The sequence below is a fragment of the Tiliqua scincoides genome, chromosome 3, assembly GCF_035046505.1.
Source record: "Tiliqua scincoides isolate rTilSci1 chromosome 3, rTilSci1.hap2, whole genome shotgun sequence".
In the NCBI taxonomy this organism is placed as follows: Eukaryota; Metazoa; Chordata; class Lepidosauria; order Squamata; family Scincidae; genus Tiliqua; species Tiliqua scincoides.
Window position 1 is genome coordinate 194,659,828 of NC_089823.1, and position 21,126 is coordinate 194,680,953.

The 21,126-nt window shown below is 46.5% G+C and overlaps 1 protein-coding gene across 2 annotated transcripts; it reads right to left on the bottom strand.

The window, feature by feature from the left end:
- Positions 1 to 150: 150 nt before the first annotated feature.
- ILKAP (ILK associated serine/threonine phosphatase) lies at positions 151 to 20,457 on the bottom strand. Of its 2 annotated transcripts, XM_066622059.1 has the most exons (13): positions 20,310 to 20,457; positions 17,234 to 17,299; positions 17,010 to 17,066; positions 15,960 to 16,050; positions 12,506 to 12,625; positions 6,216 to 6,342; positions 5,225 to 5,331; positions 4,363 to 4,456; positions 3,098 to 3,185; positions 2,560 to 2,681; positions 2,352 to 2,471; positions 2,139 to 2,220; positions 151 to 456 (listed from the first exon to the last, which is right to left on the bottom strand). In XM_066622059.1, exons 1-13 carry the CDS (start codon positions 20,439 to 20,441, stop codon positions 316 to 318), a joined length of 1,347 nt encoding a protein of 448 aa, XP_066478156.1. In that variant the 5' UTR covers positions 20,442 to 20,457; the 3' UTR covers positions 151 to 315. The 2 variants fall into 2 exon arrangements, with proteins under 2 accessions (XP_066478156.1, XP_066478157.1); XM_066622060.1 differs by lacking the exon at positions 15,960 to 16,050 and having other exon boundaries at positions 20,310 to 20,429.
- Positions 20,458 to 21,126: the final 669 nt, after the last annotated feature.

The window sequence follows — 21,126 nt, forward strand, 5'->3', positions numbered from 1 at the left end:
CAGTTTTCAAACTCCCTGAGAGTTTGAAAACCGCTGCAGTAAGGGTTTGTTTGTATTTACGTGCCAGACACTTTCTTGCATGCTGAGAATGAAGAATTAAATGGCCCTATCCCATCAAACTAATTGCATGAAACAAACTGACTTGAACAGTTAGAAAAAAATCCCCTTTATTTACAAATAAGAGCATTCAGAAAAAAAAATCCCTGTATGCACGCACACACACACGCACAGATAGAGAGAGAGAGAGAGACAGTAACTTGTTCTATTAAACTTGCTGCATGCTGCTAAGGACCAAGCTTGCACAAATCCTTCCTGTTACTGTTCAATCCGAACCACCACCACAGTGACATTATCTGCTGATCCTCGCTGCACTGCTTTGTTGGCCAGCCGATTGCAGGCACTGTCATATCTAGCATCAACTGCCAATTTGGCATCTCTTGAAGGGATAGTTTTGTCCTGTAAAAGAGAGAAAGCCACACAGGAAAGTTATATTCGTTTCATCGTTTACTAATTTTGCTAAGATAATTTTAACCTTAACGTGAAGTCTAGAATCTATAATTCCTTGAGTAACACACAGCCCAACCCTATCCACACTTTCCTGGGAGTAAGCCCCATTGACTCTCATGGGACTTACTTCTGAGTAGACATGCATAGGATTGGGCTGTAATGCAAGATTACACAGGCCAACACACATTTTGCTACCTTAAATGTTACACCAATTTCTGGGTATATTTGGGGTGTCGATTCCAAAAATGGCATCCGTTTTGCCCTATCACATCTAGTTTTGGAGATATAGCCTCTTTAGCGAATGGTTCAAGCAGCTTCCTCATGAGGAAGCCTACACCATGGCTTCCTCATGAGGAAGCTGCTTGAACCATTCACTAATGAGGCTATACTATATCTCCAAAACTAGACACGATAGGGCAAAATGGATGCCATTTTTGAAGGCACCTCCAATTCATATCAAACCACCATAAAGTTTGGGAACAACTTTTCTGCCCCTCAATTTTGTAGACCTGTGTTATCAGATACAGATTGGACATCCCTTAACTCAGTGGTTCTCAAACTGGGGCATCACATTTCTGGTGATTGTGTCGATGCCTCCCCTCTTCCCCGAAAGAACTTACAGCAGGGCTCAAACTCCCTGAGAGTTTCAGAACCTCTGCCTTAACTGAAGTGCTTGGGACCAGAAGTGTTTTGGATTTTTCCATATTTCAAAATATTTGCATATACATAATGAGAGATCTTGGGGATGGGGCCCAAGTCTGAACATAAAATTCATTTATGCTTTATATACCACTCATACACATAGCCTGAAGGCAATTTTTTTACAATATTTTTAAATAATTTGTGCACAAATCAAGGTTCTTTAAGCAAGAACGTTTTAAAAATTCATGATGGTGCTCAAAAATGTTCTGTATTTCAGAATTCAGGATAATTCTGTACTGCATGGTCTCTTGAAAACTAATTTACTACAAACCAGTCTTTGCTGCCGCAAGAATCTACTGGCTTCCAAGATTATAAGAGAGATTATAAGAGAGACAGTGAATTCAAATGTGCAACCCTCATTGCACTGCCCTATTTAACACAGGTCTGTGCTACTGAAGCTACACAAAGGGCGCAACCAACTTTCTAGAACTGAGGTAAGGGCAATGCAACTCCAAGGAAAGGGAACAAACACTGCCTTAGCTTGAGAAGGCCTCCATGACTGCCCCCAACTGCAGGATAGAGCACATGCCCCACTGGCACAGCTATGCCAGAGCTGGAAAGCTGGTTAGGATTGCGCCCAAAGTTGCTCTACTTCCAGCCTCAGGATGCTCCAGAGACACCTGTGTTCAGTCTACTAGTGTAATGAAGCTTAAGCCCAAGGTGGGTTAGGAAAAGCAGAAAGATCATCAGGATCATGAGAATAATTTGCAGCACTGAACTAACTTATGTGTACTCTTTCAATAACAGCAAAGAAGTCAGTCTTCATCATTACCAAGGCAGTGGTAACATGATAGTGGAAAAAACAGCAACAACAGAACTAGTCAGTCCTCAAGCTGGCAGATGTAGATTTTAAAAAAATGAGCATGCTTTCTCTTCCACATCCCTCCCAATTAGTACCAAGTCTCATACCACAGTTATCTTTTCCTCACCTCCAGACAAGACACAATGAAGTTCACAGCTTCTTCTGGTGAGAAGACTTTGAAGAGACCATCACAAGCCAAAAGGATAAACCTGGAAGAGCAATTGGAGATAGCTTTCATCCAAAACTCTTAAAGCTAGAAGATTCCAGAGTACCGTTTCTGTTCTTTAGGACAGATATGCATCCCATTCACATTCTTTACTTGTAGATTTGATTCAGTTACCTGTCATTGTGTGTAAGTTGGCAGCGTTTGATATCTGGCACAGAGATGACCCCAAAGCGCTTGTACTGTCCATCCCCAATAGAGCGCGATACCTCCAGGACACCCAGAACACGACCTTCCCTAAAAAGTGGGGGAAATGCTATTTTAATACATCACCAGAACAGGCAAGCTATATGAAGCAGGTACCAGGCTTCCTCTGTCTTGTTACCTGACATTTCCTCCAGCCTTCTGGATCCTCATTCGCTCTTCGTACTGGGTTGGGTTATGTTCTTTACTCAGACTTAAGGCTGTGTGTTTCTGATTCTCTTCATTGTAACGACACAGAATCGCCTGCACTGACAGAAGAATCCTTGTAAGCAAGCAGCAAGCCCCAAGTCTGAGACATGTAGGATGCAATCCTCTTTTTCACAAGCATGTTCTATGCAGCATATACTTCCAGCCTCACATAAAGATGGCAAGGACCACCAGCTATTTCCTGAAGATAAGCTGAGTCCCTCTGAGCTCAGGCTAACAGAAGAGATTGCAATTGAGTCTACAGTGCCATCTAGAGTTCATCACAAAAACTGAGAAGAGCACAGCTTTACTATGTCACATTATCCCCCCTCAAGGGCTGAACAAACAGAGGTAGCTGCCTGGTCCAATAGTGGGCATACTATGGTCAGGTACAGTTGTCCCAGCATCTTTCAATGCATCAGAAGATGCAAGATAAACCACAGGCTGAAACCAATGGCTCCTGTATTGCTTACCCGGCTGTCTCCAAGGTTGGCAATATACAAAGTATTATCAATCACCAGAACACAGGTAGCTGTGGAGCCATCCTTCCAGGCAGGTTTTCTGCAGGAACCGGGGAGGGGGGAGGGAGAGAAAAGAAGCCCCCAAGCTTCGATTAGAGCAAATTCTAAAATATTCTAAGTTCTAATTGCACAATTATGGGAGTAGAAAAACAAAGTGATTACTATTGAGACCAATTTGTATGTTCAGAATACAAGGACAGGTTTTTTCCAGATGTGACAGAGCACATGTGGAACTTTATGTTTTTGATTCTCCACCCTTCTGAAACACTCTACAAAAAATTAATTACATATGTGTGAGTGCGCACACACGCATAATAGAGAGAAGGTTAGGCGAGAACTCTTCTACTCTACAAAGTTTTTCTACATAGGGGAAATATTCATTCAAGCATGAAGTCTCTCACTTACAGCCCAATCCTAACCTGCACTGGAACCAGCAGGTCAACTGGCCTTTGCCATACCCAGCGCAGGTTAGGAAGTGGCTTATTGCATAACTCAGAGTAAAGGGATATTTATCCCATTATTCTGTGTTGCATGCCAACACTTCTATGGGGCTATTCAGATCTGCACCAGCGAAACTGCTGATGCAAACCCAAGCAGCCTGGTGTAATGCTAGACTGAACAGGAAGGCCTAACAACTTAGGCCAGATTGCCAAAGTCAGTCCCACCCCCCTCCTAGACTTGGCCCACCCACTGGCCTCCCCCACCCCAAAATGCCTTCGTTCTGCTCTCCTGCCACCCTCTCCAATCCCCTAAACCAGCCTGTGCATACTTACCAGCCCAGGGCCTGGATCTGGAGGAGGGTGGCCGGTACACATTCTTGCACTGGCTCAGGCTCCTCTGGAGTAGTCATGAACATGCTTTATGGCACACTCATGACACTCCTGGGACAATGCAAGTCACGCTGGCTGAAGACACCATCGGGATTACGTCCCTAGTTTATGAACTGAGGCAGCCTCAGGAGGACTACATGTTTTTTTCTGAAAATATAGGCTGGCTCTAGCAGAGGGAAATTTGTGGCTTTAATTTACCATTTGGATTATTTTATCTCTTGGACATTGTGATATTTTTAATGATTGTATTATCGTATCTTTATATTTTTAAGTGATGTATGCTGTCTTGAAGGTCTTTTCAGAGGCAGAATGGTGGGATATAAACGGTCAAACAAAAATTAAACACACTCTGACACATGCACGGCTACCTGATAAGTTTACACTTACTGGCTGGAAGCCTGTTTGAGAAATTCCTCGTCTGTATGTTTGAAGGTGTCGAGAAGGCATCTCCTTATAGTTTTCTCCACGTTGGGCACTTCGCCTGTTATATATATATATATCATTATTAAATAATAGTGTCTCTCTCTCTCACACACACACACACACACACACACACACGTAACAATAAACCATACAACGCAACAGCAGCAGCAATAAAAATCACATAAGAAAGAATAAGCTGCAGAGAAAGACCCCAGGAGTTGCAGCATGATTGAACTAAAAATTAAGTCCTAATCTAGTCTCCAAATACTGCTTTTTAGTCATCTTTCTGTGAATGTGTTATATGAAATACATAGGGCCAATCTGCCTAATAAAAAAAGCTGACATAATGAGGACATTTCATTCACAAATTCAGTGCCCTACAGGCAATCTCCAACAAGTTTGCAGCAACACTACCAGACTCCAGCAAGCATGCAACAGGAAACCTCAATGAACATAAGAACCACCCTGCTGGATCAGGCCAAAGACCCATCTAGTCCAGGCTCCTATACGTCACAGTTGCACACCAATATCTCTGGAAATGCACAAGACAACAAGATACCTGTATCCTGTTGCCACTCTCTTGCATATGGCATTCAGAGATAGACTAACTCTAAAGCCCAGAGGCTGCACATAGTCATCATGACGTGTAACCTGTGATGGCATTTTTACTCCATAAATCTGTCCAATTCCCTTTTAAGAGCAGGCCAGGTGCTATCACAACATCCTGTGGCAAAGAGTTCTGCAAATTAATTACATACTGGATAAAAAAAATATTTTCTTTTGTATGAATGACACCACACACCATGCATGGACACATTTCCCTTACCTTTAGGAAATTTTCTGATCAGATTGGAATGCAAATTCTGTGCTGCATACTTGGAGGCTCGAACCCCTCCATGACCATCAAAGACAGCAAAATACGAGACACGGGTACTGTGAAAAGAGAAATATATGAAGACATTGGAATTCGCCAAGAAATTGAAAATGAGCTGAGCTTGCATCATTAGCAGAGTTGCTTATTTCCAATGAACAAGAAAGATCAGCTATTAAAGACTTCCACATCTGGACCAAGTAGACTATATTTCATTTTACCAGGATATTTTTCAAAAGAACTAATTTCCTTCCCACAAAAGATAATGAAATTATACTAGAGCAAATTTAGATAAACTGAAGCGTCAAGTACATCAGGTTAACCCAATCTTCTAAATGTTTTTAAAATCTACCCACTATGTAGGAATATGCAAACAACCTGTATGTAGATTGTACAAGGTGATCCTGCATCTGGTTTTCAGGTTTCATCTTCCATGAGGAAGATAACACATAAAGCAGCCCTCAGGGTCAAGAATATAAAAAACCTAGCCACTGGATTAAAAAAAAGTAATAGCTGTAAGCGAGTTTCACTTGGCCTTAACAGTACAAATGCTACACAATTTTATCAAGTTTTAGCCCCTAATTTGGTTGCACATATCAAAATTAGTGAGGAATGGCACATTATACGCATGTGTGCCCAGTAGCGGTACTACCATTGATAGAATGGGGTAAATGCCCCGGGCATGGAGCCTCGCATGCTTCTAGGACCGCATGGGAAACCTTTTGAACTTCCTGACATGGTCAGAAATTCTGCTTCTGGTTTGCTTCAGAATGCTTACCCCGTTGGTCCAGGAGCCGTGCGTGGCAATCCAAGTAAGTGGGGGGGGGTGGCTTTGTGCGGGGGGCGCCATCACAGACCTTTGCAATGGGGCACCGTGAGGGCAGGTCCACCACTGTGTGTGCCTGAACACACATGGATCAAGAATATAGAAAACTATAAGACTCACATCTGAGAGGGCAGGGGACTGCACTCCTCTGTGATATCGTTCAGAATGACATGGGCATCCTGCATCTCTTCTCTCTCACCTTTCCTTTCTGCCACGTAACCCTTTAGCCCCAAAATACCTACAGAGCCTAGGGAGAAACAGAACACAGATACAGCCATTATTCAACCTCCCAAGCCCTATAATTACAAAATTTCACTCAGTGACCATTTTGCTTAAAGAATCAGCATTCTGAAATGCATGGTCAGGTACATTCCTTACTCCACAAGCTATATTTAAGTGTTAAGGTTTGTTTAAAAATTTTAAAACTTGTGGCTGAAGTAGTAACATGTGAAAGGAACATTAGGAATGGTACTATACTTTTAATGAAGATATGGTAAAGCAGAAGGATAAGTAGCACAACCAGCCAGAACACTATAGCAACTGTAATAAAACACAGGTGGGACCCTGGTATCCCACAGGTGGGACACTGATTTGACTCACCACTGATTCCAGGATCCACCTCTAAATGCCTTATAACAAGGAAGAAAAATGCCAACATTCCATTTCCTATTTTCACACTTAAACCACACCAATTGCAAGCTTGCTGAGGTTAAAGACGGCTTTCAAAACTCACATCTGGGTTTTTTGCTCTTCCATTGTCGTCCCAGAATGTGACCTTCTGGGGTCCTCCTTTAAATGACTTCTTACAAGGTATCAATGCTATACCACAGTCAGCACTAGATGGGGTGAATAATGGAATCTAATAGAATAGTGGTTCCCAACATCTTTTCACCTCTTGGCAGCCTATTTCCATAGATCGCACCTCTCGTATTAGCAAAATGCTTGTAATTAATATAGCTGCTATTATTTCAAATTTATATGTTTCCAACTACTGATCCATATCTGATAAAACACGAATGATGACCAGAAACTAGCAGTTGCTAGGGCTTTTGCAGTCACCTAGCTGCCTTTCTTCCTGCCTTTTCAGCGCCACAAGGCATTCAAATGCAGATCTGCTTTTTTCTGCCATTAGTCAATTCTTTTTCATGGTCTTGGCAAGTACCCCTGGGGGTACACATACCCCTGGTTGGGAACCACTGTAATAGAATTATTGACCCCATCTAGTAGCTAAATGTGGTATAGCATCTATACCTTGTGACAAGTTGTATAGCATCTATACCTTGTTACCCCTAAATAAAACAACAACAACAAAAAAGCTATGCAGTCAGGCAGCCAGCAGCAGGGAGGGGGCTATCCAGTGTTCTGCATTCAGTGCCACATGTATGATTATATGCCTCTGGGGCATAAGTCATGGGTGTGTCCTCGGTGCAAGGAGCTCCAGGGTCTCAGGGAACGCGTCCGCTCCATTGAAGCCTTGGTGGCCAACCTGGAGAAGCGCAGGCAGGCAGAGGAGGACCATGGGGAGACTTCCGGGGACGATCAGGCTTCGTCCCAACCTCAGGCGTGCAGCTCCTCGGCTGCCCGGGTGGGAAGTCTCGGGACTGGAGGACGTCATCCTGGAGAGGAGGGAAACAATCCCCTAGGGAGAACCCCTTCTCCAGGGGATGGGGCCGTATCCGAACGCACTCAGGATACTCCTCGGCGGGTGGGGGGTCGGGGGCTTCTTGTAGTGGGGGATTCGATTATTAGAAACATAGAGAGGGGGTTTGTGATGGATGTGAGGACCACATGGTGACTTACCTGCCTGGTGCGAAGGTTGCGGACATCACTTCTCGTCTAGACAGGCTAGTAGACAGTGCTGGGGGAGAGGTAGCGGCTGTGGTGCATGTCGGTACCAACGACATGGGCAAGTGTAGCTGGGAGGTCCTGGAGGCCAAATTTAGGCTTTTAGGCAGGAAGCTGAAAGCCAGGACCTCAAAGGTAGCGTTCTCTGAAGTGCTACCTGTTCCACGCGCAGGGCACGTGCCTAGCTCTGGAACAAGTGCTACCTGTTCCAGAGCTAGGCAGGCGGAGATCAGGGGTCTCAATGCGTGGATGAGACGGTGGTGTAGGGAGGAGGGGTTTAGATTTGTTAGGCACTGGGGAACGTTTTGGGACAAGCGGGGCCTGTACAAGAGGGACGGGCTCCACTTGAACCAGAATGGAACCAGACTGCTGGCGCATAACATTAAAAAGGTGACAGAGCAGCTTTTAAACTGATCCCTGGGGGAAGGCCGACAGGAGCCGAGGGGCATCCGGTTCGGGACTCCTCATCCCTATGGGATGAGGATGGGGAGGTTAGAGAACAACAAGACAAAGGCAGGGTAGGAGAAGAATTTGGGAAAGGTAGAGTGATGGGATGTGATAGACTGTTTGGCACAATGAGAGGATGTGGGGACAAAGGAGCGAATAAGCAGCCCATCCTAGGGCATTACGTGTACAAATGCTTTTATGCGAATGCCCAAAGTCTACGAGCAAAGGTGGGAGAACTGGAATGTCTGGTGACAAGGGAAAACATTGACATAGTGGGCATAACGGAAACCTGGTGGAATGCGGAGAATCAGTGGGATACCGCAATCCCGGGCTATAAACTCTACAGGAGGGACAGGCAGGGGCGTGTTGGAGGTGGGGTGGCCCTTTATGTTAAGGAAGGGATAGAATCCAGCAAAGTAGAGATTGAAGGTGGGTCCGACTCCACTGTAGAATCTCTGTGGGTTAAATTACCAGGCTTGTGCAGCGATGTAATACTGGGGGCGTGCTATCGTCCTCCAGACCAGAAATCGGATGGGGACCTTGAAATGAGGAAACAGATCAGGGAGGTGACAAGGAGGGACAGGGTTGTAATCATGGGGGAATTCAATTATCCTCATATTGACTGGGTCAATTTGTGTTCCGGTCACGATAAGGAAACCGGATTTCTTGACGTGCTAAATGACTGTGGCTTAGATCAGCTAGTCACGGAGCCCACCAGAGGGCAGGTGACTCTGGATTTAATATTGTGCGGTACACAGGACCTGGTTAGAGATGTAAACGTTACTGAGCCATTGGGGAACAGTGATCATGCTACGATCCGTTTTGACATGCACGTTGGGGGAAGAATACCAGGCAAATCTCTAACAAAAACCCTTGACTTCCGACGGGCAGACTTCCCCCAAATAAGGAGGCTGGTTAGAAGGAGGTTGAAAGGGAGGGTAAAAAGAGTCCAATCTCTCCAGAGTGCATGAAGGCTGCTTAAAACAACAGTAATAGAGGCCCAGCAGAGGTGTATACCGCAAAGAAAGAAGGGTTCCACTAAATCCAGGAGAGTGCCCGCATGGCTAACCAGCCAAGTTAGAGAGGCTGTGAAGGGCAAGGAAGCTTCCTTCCGTAAATGGAAGTCTTGCCCTAATGAGGAGAATAAAAATGAACATAAACTGTGGCAAAAGAAATGTAAGAAGGTGATATGGGAGGCCAAGCGAGACTATGAGGAACGCATGGCCAGCAACATTAAGTGGAATAATAAAAGCTTCTTCAAATATGTTAGAAGCAGGAAACCCGCCAGAGAAGCGGTTGGCCCTCTGGATGGTGAGGGAGGGGAAGGGGAGATAAAAGGAGACTTAGAGATGGCAGAGAAATTAAATGAGTTCTTTGCATCTGTCTTCATGGCAGAAGACCTCAAGCAGATACCGCTGCCCGAATGGCCCCTCCTAACCGAGGAGTTAAGTCAGATAGAGGTTAAAAGAGAAGATGTTTCAGACCTCATTGATAAATTAAAGATCAATAAGTGACCGGGCCCTGATGGCATCCCCCCAAGAGTTATTAAGGAATTGAAGAATGAAGTTGCAGATCTCTTGACTAAGGTATGCAACTTGTCCCTCAAAACGGCCACGGTGCCAGAAGATTGGAGGATAGCAAATGTCATGCCTATTTTTAAAAAGGGAAAGAGGGGGGACCCGGGAAACTATAGGCCGGTCAGCCTAACATCCATACCGGGTAAGATGGTGGAATGCCTCAACAAAGATAGGATCTCAAAACACATAGATGAACAGGCCTTGCTGAGGGAGAGTCAGCATGGCTTCGGTAAGGGTAAGTCTTGCCTCACGAACCTTATAGAATTCTTTGAAAAGGTCAATAGGCATGTGGATTTGGGAGAACCCGTGGACATTATATATCTGGACTTTCAGAAGGCGTTTGACACGGTCCCTCACCAAAGGCTACTGAAAAAACTCCACAGTCAGGGAATTAGAGGACAGGTCCTCTCCTGGATTGAGAACTGGTTGGAGGCCAGGAAGCAGAGAGTGGGTGTCAATGGGCAATTTTCACAATGGAGAGAGGTGAAAAGCGGTGTGCCCCAAGGATCTGTCCTGGGACCGGTGCTTTTCAACCTCTTCATAAATGACCTGGAGACAGGGGTGAGCAGTGAAGTGGCTAAGTTTGCAGACGACACCAAACTTTTCCGAGTGGTGAAGACCAGAAGTGATTGTGAGGAGCTCCAGAAGGATCTCTCCAGACTGGCAGAATGGGCAGCAAAATGGCAGATGCGCTTCAATGTCAGTAAGTGTAAAGTCATGCACATTGGGGCAAAAATCAAAACTTCACATATAGGCTGATGGGTTCTGAGCTGTCTGTGACAGATCAGGAGAGAGATCTTGGGGTGGTGGTGGACAGGTCGATGAAAGTGTCGACCCAATGTGCGGCGGCAGTGAAGAAGGCCAATTCTATGCTTGGGATCATTAGGAAGGGTATTGAGAACAAAACGGCTAGTATTATAATGCCGTTGTACAAATCTATGGTAAGGCCACACCTGGAGTATTGTGTCCAGTTCTGGTCGCCGCATCTCAAAAAAGACATAGTGGAAATGGAAAAGGTGCAAAAGAGAGCGACTGAGATGATTACGGGGCTGGGGCACCTTCCTTATGAGGAAAGGCTACGGCGTTTGGGCCTCTTCAGCCTAGAAAACAGACACCTGAGGGGGGACATGATTGAGACATACAAAATTATGCAGGGGATGGACAGAGTGGATAGGGAGATGCTCTTTACACTCTCACATAATACCAGAACCAGGGGACATCCACTAAAATTGAGTGTTGGGCGGGTTAGGACAGACAAAAGAAAATATTTCTTTACTCAGCGTGTGGTCGGTCTGTGGAACTCCTTGCCACAGGATGTGGTGCTGGTGTCTACCCTAGACGCCTTTAAAAGGGGATTGGACAAGTTTCTGGAAGAAAAATCCATTACGGGGTACAAGCCATGATGTGTATGCACAATCTCCTGATTTTAGAAATGGGTTATGTCAGAATGCCAGATGCAAGGGAGGGCACCAGGATGAGCTCTTGTTATCTGGTGTGCTCCCTGGGGCATTTGGTGGGCCACTGTGAGATACAGGAAGCTGGACTAGATAGGCCTATGGCCTGATCCAGTGGGGCTGTTCTTATGTTATGTTCTTAAGTTCCAGTACAGAACAGCAGTGGATACCAAGGTCCCACTCTAGAAGACTGTGGAGACAGTGTCTGGCTCTGAGGCAAACAGAACTGCAAAGTTACAAGGTGTTCACTTGAGTCACAGTACACCAAACATCCTTAACTCTTGAAGCTTGCTATAGGAGTAGCTTAGCGTCCACACTGCAAGACTGAACAGATGCACCGGAATGAGGTGTTGAACTGGCATTCACCAGGGACTACTACTAAAGGGCGATACCAAAAGAAACAGATGCAACTGGGACCATTTTACTGAATAGCACCACAATTCAGGTGCAAAATCCAGAGTGAGTGGTTTTGGCTACTATACACTGAATTGGTTGAAATCAGCAAAATTGTCTCCAATGTAAACAGAACATGCTTAAACAGGGCAGGCAAGCAAATAGACTAGGACTGTCTGAGACATAGTAAAATACACAGATGCAAGTACACATTTCTAAGGAGCATTCATGTAGCAAGTGGATAGAATGGATGGCTTGGGCCTGTATTCAAATCTCCACTTAGGTGATACGAGTAAGCCACTCTCTCGTTTTGAATTGTATACATTATTTTGTTCCTGCAAATCACTGAGACCTAAGATGATGGGAAGGTAACATAAAAATGGTTGTTGTGAGGAAAAAAGGTATAACCTCTGTTAAAGTTCCCTTAAGGAAGTGCAAGTGTGACAATAAAGACACCACAGTAGCTGTTGAGTAAAAATTACTTGAGACTATAGTTTAGTTTCCTTAAGGAGAGAGCGCCAAACTTTACAGCGGCAGGAATTTTACAAAGAACTCTCTAACCATGGACAGCTTACCCTCTCTTTCCTAAAAGTGGCTGTAAGTAGAACGTCTTGCAGAAACAAATATCACTTTTGCCCTACATTTAAAGCTGCACTAAAATAGAAAAATATGTGGCTTCAGATTGTCTGAAAACCTTTACAAACTTTCTTTTCCACAAGTTCTTCACTCCCATTCTTCTCTCCCTCAATGGACTTCCTCTTCTCTCCTCTTCCATGGCTCACTGGAGGAGACACTTGCTCTGCGGAACTGAAAGCTGGACAAAACATGGTTGTTAGTTCAGGTCCCTCTGGTCTCACACACTTACAACAATAATTCAACTCTGACAAAACAGTACTATGGCTACTTCTTTTACTACTAACAAAGATCAGTCTAAGATAGCCCTTGTTGTTACATTCCAGACAAAGCCAACAGAGACTTTGCACTTTTTGAAACTTTGGACTGCATTCAATTCCATGGACTAACGAGAGCTTAACTACATATTATGAACAAATGCATGCCAAAAGAATTCTGTAGGCTTCAAAATACAGGAGAGGGCTGTTTTGGGAAACTGAAGTCATGATAGAAAGGACTTAATATATTCCCCACCAAATGCTTCTCAACATCAAACCAGCCTTCTCCCTGGAAGATGCTTTTACCTATGGAAAAAAAGGCATTTGCCAATGTTCAGTTACCCATGCATTTGTGCAACATAATTAGAATCTTCCTTGGGAATAAATCCTGTTGAACTCACTGCTGAAAATATATGCATAGGAATAGAGAGTAAGCATAATTAATGTAGGATGCTCAGTGAAAGTGAATTAAATACCTAGTCTGCAACAGAACAACTACTGCATGAACATATTCCATGACAAGTTGTTACCTTCTAAGCTCTAACACATAGTTACTTAAAACAATGGTTCCCAAACTTTTTCAACGGGTGGCTCCCTTGACCTACTGGGCCACTGACCGTGGCTCCCCATTAGGGCTACAATCCTATACACTGTATAGGGCAGCAGGCTTTTTGCAAGGATTCCATCACTCCCCAGCTGGTTTCCAAGGCTCTGCAAGGAGCCATGTCTCATAATTTGGGAACCACTGAGTTAAGGGGCAAAAACATGCAGATTTGGGGAAGGACAGACTTCTTAGCAAGCAGCTAATCCTAGCCATAATGGAATTCAAGTAGTAATGCCTCTCAAGTGAAGTCCATCTAAAAACCTAACAGTTATGCAACTTGTCCCTCAAAACGGCCATGGTGCCAGAGGACTGAAGGATAGCAAATGTCACAGCAATCTTTAAAAAGGGAAAGAGGGGGGACTCAGGAAACTATAGGCCGGTCAGCCTAACATCTATACCGGGTAAGATGGTGGAATGCCTCATCAAAGATAGAATCTCAAAACACATAGACGAACAAGCCTTGCTGAGGGAGAATCAGCATGGCTTCTGTAGGGTAAGTCTTGCCTCACAAAACTTTTAGAATTCTTTGAAAAGGTCAACAGGCATGTGGATGCAGGAGAACCCATAGACCAGGGGTGCTCAATAGGTCGATCGCGATCGACAGGTCGATCGCGAGGACAAAATGAGTCGATCGAGCTGCTCCAGCTGTTCCTGCAGTTCCGCGGCTTGGCCAGCAGGTGGCGCTGAAGAGCCGCCTTCTGGGTTCTGAGAGCATGCGCAGGGGCAGCCTAGAGTGCGACTCTGTGACTCTCACCAGGCGTCAGGGTGGGCGGAAAAATGAAGTGAGAGCAAGCGCAGTCGCCGTTTGTCGCTCCACTCGCACCCCCTCCCCCTCAGTGCCCGGGCTGGACAGAAGAGGCTGGAGCTGCAGCAGCGCAGGCCGCCGGACAAGGGTGGGTGGGGGGGAGGGAGAAGAGAGCCTCGCGTCGCCTCGCCTCCCCGCTGTGCAGCTTTTGTGAGAGGAAGCGCCCCTCTCTCCAGCCCACCCCTAGGGTAGAGGGTGGCCTGGGCGCAGCCCTGGGCTGGAAGGTGAGCGGGCGGCGGGGTCCCTGCAGGCGGAGCGTGGGGGGCTGCGGGAGGGCAGCAGGTGGTCCAGGCTGCTCGCCCGCGAGCCCGCTCTGGGAGGCGTGACTGCTGCTGCTGCACCTGCACCTGCTGCTGGACCAGGCGGTCCCTCCCCCTCCCTCCGCAGCCTGTGGGGTGGGGGCTGCCAGGGCAAGCCCGGCCACCTGCTCCTCTGCTGGTTCTCCTGCAGGCGGGGGGCTCCCGGCACGGGCCAGGCAGGGCGTCCCTGCAGAGGGGGCGAGCCTGTGCAGGGAAGGCGCTCTGCACATGCTCGGGAGCACCTCCAGCTGGTGGCGTAGCTGGAGGGGGCAGGGCACCCAGTCTGGCGAAGGGAAAAACACTTTGCACATGCTCAGAGGTGGTGGCACAGCTGGAGGGGGGTGGTAGATCTCCAGGCCTTGCTGGGTTTCAAAGTAGCTTTCGAGCCAAAAAAGTGTGAGCACCCCTGCCATAGACATTATATATCTGGACTTTCAGAAGGTGTTCGACACAGTCCCTCACCAAAGGTTACTGAAAAAACTCCACAGTTAGGGATTTAGAGGGCAGGAAACAGAAAGTGGGTGTCAATGGGCAATTTTCACAATGGAGAGAGGTGAAAAGCAGTGTGCCCCAAGGATCTGCCCTGGGACTTGTGCTCTTCAACGTCTTCATAAATGACCTGGAGACAGGGGTTAGCAGTGAGGTGGCTAAGTTTGCACATGACACCAAACTTTTCCGAATGGTGAAGACCAGAAGTGATTGTGAGGAGCTCCAGAAGGATCTTTCCAAACTGGCAGAAAGGGCAGCAAAATTGCAGATGCGTTTCAAAATAAGTAAGTGTAAAGTTATACCCACTGGGCCAAAAAAATAAAAACTTCACATATAGGCTGATGGGTTCTGAGCTGTCTGTGACAGATCAGGAGAGAGATCTTGGGGTGGTGGTGGACAGGTCGATGAAAGTGTCGACCCAATGTGCGGCAGCAGTAAAGAAGGCCAATTCTATGCTTGGGATCATTAGAAAAGGTATTAAGAACAAAACCGCTAATATTATAATGCTGTTGTACAAATTGATGGTAAGGCCACAGCTGGAGTATTGTGTCCAGTTCTGGTCGCCACATCTCAAAAAGGATATAGTGGAAATGGAAAAGGTGCAAAAGAGAGCGACTAAGGGTGCAATCCTAATCCCTTATGTCAGTGCTTTCCAGCACTGGCATAGCGGTACCAATGGGTCATGTGCTGAATCCTGCAGTTGGGTGTCACTCATGGAGGCCTCCTCAAAGTAAGGGACGGTTTGTTCCCTTACCTCAGAACTGCATTGCCCTTATGTCAGTGCTGGAAAGCATTGACATAAGGGCTTAGGACTGCAGCCTAAAATGATTACTGGGCTGGGGCACCTTCCTTATGAAGAAAGGCTACGGCGTTTGGGCCTCTTCAGTCTACAAAAGAGGCGCCTGAAGGGGGACATGATTGAGACATACAAAATTATGCAGGGGATGGACAGAGTGGATAGAGAGGTGCTCATTACACTCTCACAACACCAGAACCAGGGAACATCCACTAAAATTGAGTGTTGGGAGAGTTAGGACAAGCAAAGGAAAATATTTCTTTACTCAGCGTGTGATTGGTCTGTGGAACTCCTTGCCACAGGATGTGGTGGTGGCATCTGGCCTGGATGCCTTTAAAAGGGGATTGGATGAGTTTCTGGAGAAAAAAATCCATTACAGGTTACAAGCCATGATGTGAATGTGCAATCTCCTGATTTTAGAAATGGGCTATGTATCAGAATGCCAGATGCAAGGGAGGGCATCAGGATGCAGGTCTCTTGTTATCTGGTGTGCTCCCTGGGGCATTTGGTGGGCCGCTGTAAGATGAAGGAAGCTGGACTAGATGGGCCTATGGCCTGATCCAGTGGGGCTGTTCTTATGGCTCAAAGCAAGTAATGTGATCTTCATTTTCTTACTTAAAACTCATACAAACTTCCTTTTTTTCAATGTTTAAACTTCAGATGGGAACAGACATAAATGTGCTTCCAGAAGGTATATTTGATGCAATTCTGTATACAGTATAGCATCATTCCTGAGTCCAGTTGCCCAACCATCAGTGGGGCAACACAGTTAGACCTCAATATGACAGAGAGATGACTCTCAAAACTAGATAGAGCCCAACAGATAACAAGAATTGAGCTGAAAGGGGAATGTTCAATTAAGATTTTGTTTAGCAGTGAAGAACACTCCAGATGGAAGGAGGAAGACTTGTAAACAAGAACAAAAGTGTACATTTGTTCAGAGTGAGGGCAGGAAGCACTGCTCTCACTTTCAGCCAGCTTTGCAATGTCATCATATACCAAATAGGTAGGGCTAAGTAATGATCCTAGATTAGCTGGATTAAATAGCTAGGAAAGTTGCCCATGTTTAAAATACAGAAAACTTAAAAAATAAAAAAGAGACACCAAACAGAAAACTGGGTAGTGATCAGAAATCACACAAGAACTAGTGGTGAGTAGAGGTGGTAGCTTTTACTGTGTTATTTCAAGTCCATAAAACCACTATTTGGCACCAAAAATAATTACATGTGCATCCCTGACACTGATTCAATCATGCTTTCTCTCTTAAACATGGCCCCCACTGTGTTGGTGTAATCTATTGACTACAGTTGCTCACCTGAGTTGCCACTGCTAGCAGGTGGGAGATCATCAAACAGCAAAGAGCCCCCTGCCCCTAAAACACAAGAAAAACACCACTTTAAAACCCTGTTCTACTGCAAGGAGATCTACAAAATGTCAGACTGTCAAGACACTTTAAAACATAAAATTTTGTACAACAGCCCAGCATGTCAAAAAAAGGAACAAAGTCAGGTAAATAAATTATGTATGCAAGGTTCATACCCAAGTCAGTGTTGCCAACTGGTGGAAGATCATCAAAAAGTAAATGTTCTTTCTGACCTTCTTTCTCTTTAAAAACAAAAAAAATACAAAATTAGAAGGCTCCAAATCAGGGGTCTCATACAACAGACCGAATACCATTCATGATGCTTGCTGAGGACCAGAAGTGATGTCATTAAGGAGCTCATGACCAGGAATAAACACTTTTTCTCACTTAGGAACTCATTAGCTGCAAATGACAGAAAATATGTAGATCTTGATCATATTTTCAAGATATGGGAGAGCTCAATTATCACATGGGCCACCCTTTCAGCAGCAACAGCTTAGCAGCTGAGGGCAGCTAATGGTGGTGCTGGGAGAGCCCAAAGGCTGGATAAAGAGTTTCCAGAGGCCACATCTGGCCTGCGGACCTTAGGTGTGACATCCCTACTCTAAACCATCATAAGAACAAAAGTGCTCTAGATCAGGCCCACCTAATCCAGCATTCTGTTTCCCACAGTGGCCCACCAGCTGCCTCTGGGATGACCCCAAGCTGGAGAAAAAGACATACTGTATTTCTCTTCTACCACTGGTATTCAGAGGTGTACCACTGCTGAATAGGAGATAGCACATAGCCATCATAACTAGTACCCATTGATAAACCTGTTCACTATTAAATTGTTGAAATCCCTTTAAGCCATCCAATCTACATGCCATCTATCTCGTGGCAATTAATTCCACAGACCAGTTATGTACCATGTAAAGTACAGTACCACTTCTTTTCGTACGTGTAAATCTCCTGTCCATGAAATCAGTTTCTTTGGCTCTAGTATTGCGAGATAAAAGAAAAGTTTCTCCCTCCACACCATGCATAATTTAAAAAGTTTCAATCACTTGCCCCTTCCCCTAAATTTTTTTCTAAGCTAAAAACCTCCAAACATTATAGTGTTCTTTGTAAGGACATGTTTCACCACTGATCATTTGGTTGCTCACTTTTGCACCTTTTCTAGTTCCATAATCTCTTTCTTGAAGTATGGCAACCAGAACAGTACAAAGAATTCCAAATGTGGAAACACAACAGATCTGGATCTACATTTCTGAAGAGCCATATTGCTTGGCCTGATATCTGCACTGGAGGTTCTGATCTTTGGCCCACTACAGATTCAATGGCAGGTACAGCATATTTTTAGTGGTGGCCCCACTGTCATGGAACTGCCTTGCCAGAAAGATCCCTACAGCTCCCACACTTTGAGCTTCTTAGAAGAAGCTAAAAACGTATTTTTTAAAATCTGGCAAGGCCTTCTGGACTAAATAATTGTTCATCATTATTTCCATTATTACATTGACTGCATTTATGTTTTTTTCTTATAATCATCAGGTTGTTTTTTTTTTGTAAACTACTTTGATTCCTGAGGAAGGTGCTTGTTGGGAAAATCAGTGGTTTTCACATGTTTTTCATATACTCAGACTCTTACATACATCTAAATTGAAGTTATCCAAACCCACCTAAAGGGTCAGGAATGAATCTAATCAGACAGACACAAATGCAGGTATAAAACAAAAGCCTTGTATCATGGCTGCAGCCCATGGTTTCAGCCTGTCTACTGGGGCAGATGTTCAGGGCAAAGCGACCATCTAATTAGGGAATAATTTGAGAAGACAGGGTCAAGAGCCCAAGAGGGGCTGCACTTAATTTGCTTATATAAGTTATTTCAAGGGTATTTGTACCTCACTTGGTTGGGTAGAGCTTTGAGTCGCTCCGGGCCAGCATGGAAACAATATTCCATTTGTAACATCTATAATATAAGGTAAAACTCCAAGGAGATTCCTGCCTTTTGATTTTAATCAGTAAGCAGTCAGAGCAAGAACCAAATTTCCTTCTATCACGCTCTCCAAATAAATTAATATACTCACATGATGAGAGAGACATTTTAAAAACAATTTTTTCTCCTAAGCTAATTTCTATTGTGACTGAATAACTGCGCCCAGAAGAGCCACAGGAATACCAGCACAGGAACCACGGAACAGGATATAAGCCGTGAGACAGCGTTTCTCAATGTTTGTCCTCTGCTGTACAACTTCGCATGGTCCATCTATTGGAAGTACCACTGGACGTAACTGGGGATGATATCATCACCAGTTACTTCTTGGTTGGGAGGCTAGATGAGACGTGACCAACACCAGTAAGAAGCTCAGGGTGGAGGGCTTTCTCAAGCATGGAAAAGCATGCTTTGGAGCTCTGGCTGCTAAGCCTCCTACTGCTGTCTGTTGTGTCACGTTCCTGGTCTCGCATCCAGGCGGCAGGTGTCCAAGGGTCCTGCAAGCACCACCAGACCAGGGACGTGGGGTGGGTGGGAAGGCAGGGTGTCCCCACTGGAGTTCTTTGAAAAGCACTGCCGCCATGTGAGGTGCGCAAGCAGTCACAACCCACATGCAAAGCGAAGGAGGAGGAGGCAGCGGTGCTATCTTTTGTTAGTATCTTCTGTCGCTCTGCCCATGGGTTGTGAGTGCTTGTGCACCTCACATGGCAGGGGCACTTTTCAAAGGACTCCGGTGGGGAGGCTCTGCCTTACCTGCCTCCCTACCCACCGTACATTCCTGGTACACCGTGGATTGTGGGTGCCTGGTGCCTCACACTGTGGTAGTGCTTTTCAAAGGACTCCAGTGGGGAGGCTCTGCCTCACCTGCCTCCCCACCCACCACATATCCCTGCACCAGACACCACTCAAGTACCACAGGTGGCACCCCTGCCACTGGTTGGGAGGCATGCCTCAGGAGCCACACCACTCACCAAGCAGGCACCTGCGCGCGAATCAGAGGAGGCGGAAGCGGAGGCTGACTCCCCCCCCCCGTCAACAGGCGACGCGTGGCTCTGCGTGGTCCCTGGGCGCATGCGTGTTAGACGCCTGGGCGCCCAAGAACTGTAGCCCGTGACCCCCCCGGCTGCGTGAAGGCTCCTGGGCAGACCCGGGTCCCCCTCGGCGTCGTCCGGCCACAGGAGGTGGAGCGCAGGCCGGGCTCTGGCGGCAGCAGCCTGCGCAGCCGCTCGCGGCCCAGAAGCGCCTCCCTCAGGCGCAGAAGGCGCCACCAGCCCGCTCACCTGCCGCCGCTGGAGCTGGCTCTGGAAGGTCCCCGAAGAGATCCATCCAGCCTCGGCAGCGGCCGGCCCGAGCCGCCGCTGCTGCCGCTTCCTCCTCCCCCTCTTGCAAAGGCCGACGTCGCTGCCACTCATCCTCGCGAGGCGGGACCAAGCCCTTTCCTCATTTGCCTCAGAGGCGGGGCCTGTACCCGACAAGGGTTCGATGATCGGGGGCGTGGCGTAAGGCCGCCTTTGCCACGAGGAAGGGACCAATCAAAGGAGACCTTGGTCTGTCAGTCACTTAGGGGCGGGACTAAAATGTTCGCAAATTCCTAAGCCCTTGCTCTGAGGAGGCGGTGCTACCTCCTGTCAGTCATCCTCAGAGGCGCGCGCGCGCACAGCCTTAGAGGCTGAGACGCCCACCGCGCACGCGCTTCCGGCTGGCTTCCGGCGCTTCCCAAGGCGCAGAACGTTCTGTGTCTGGAAGAGAACAGAACACCAGGGGGAGGCAGCGCCCTCTGCTGACTGGCCAGGGCACTTTCCCAAGTGGTGCTTCTCTTGCACTGAGCAGGACAGGCACTGTCCCTCTTCACCCAGCACAGTGGCTGTGGGTGCTGCTCCTCTGCGAGCCCGTTTGGGGCAGGGAGCCCCTGACTGTCATCGCTTGACTCTGCTTGTGACCTGGGACTGCAGTGTTCCTATGACAAGAACTGCAGACTGCCTTTGTAGTCTGTGGAACTCCTTGCCACAGGATGTGGGGGTGGCATCTGGCCTAGATGCGTTTAGAAGGGAATTGGACAAATGTCTGGAGGAAAAGTCCGTCACAGGTTGCAAGCTG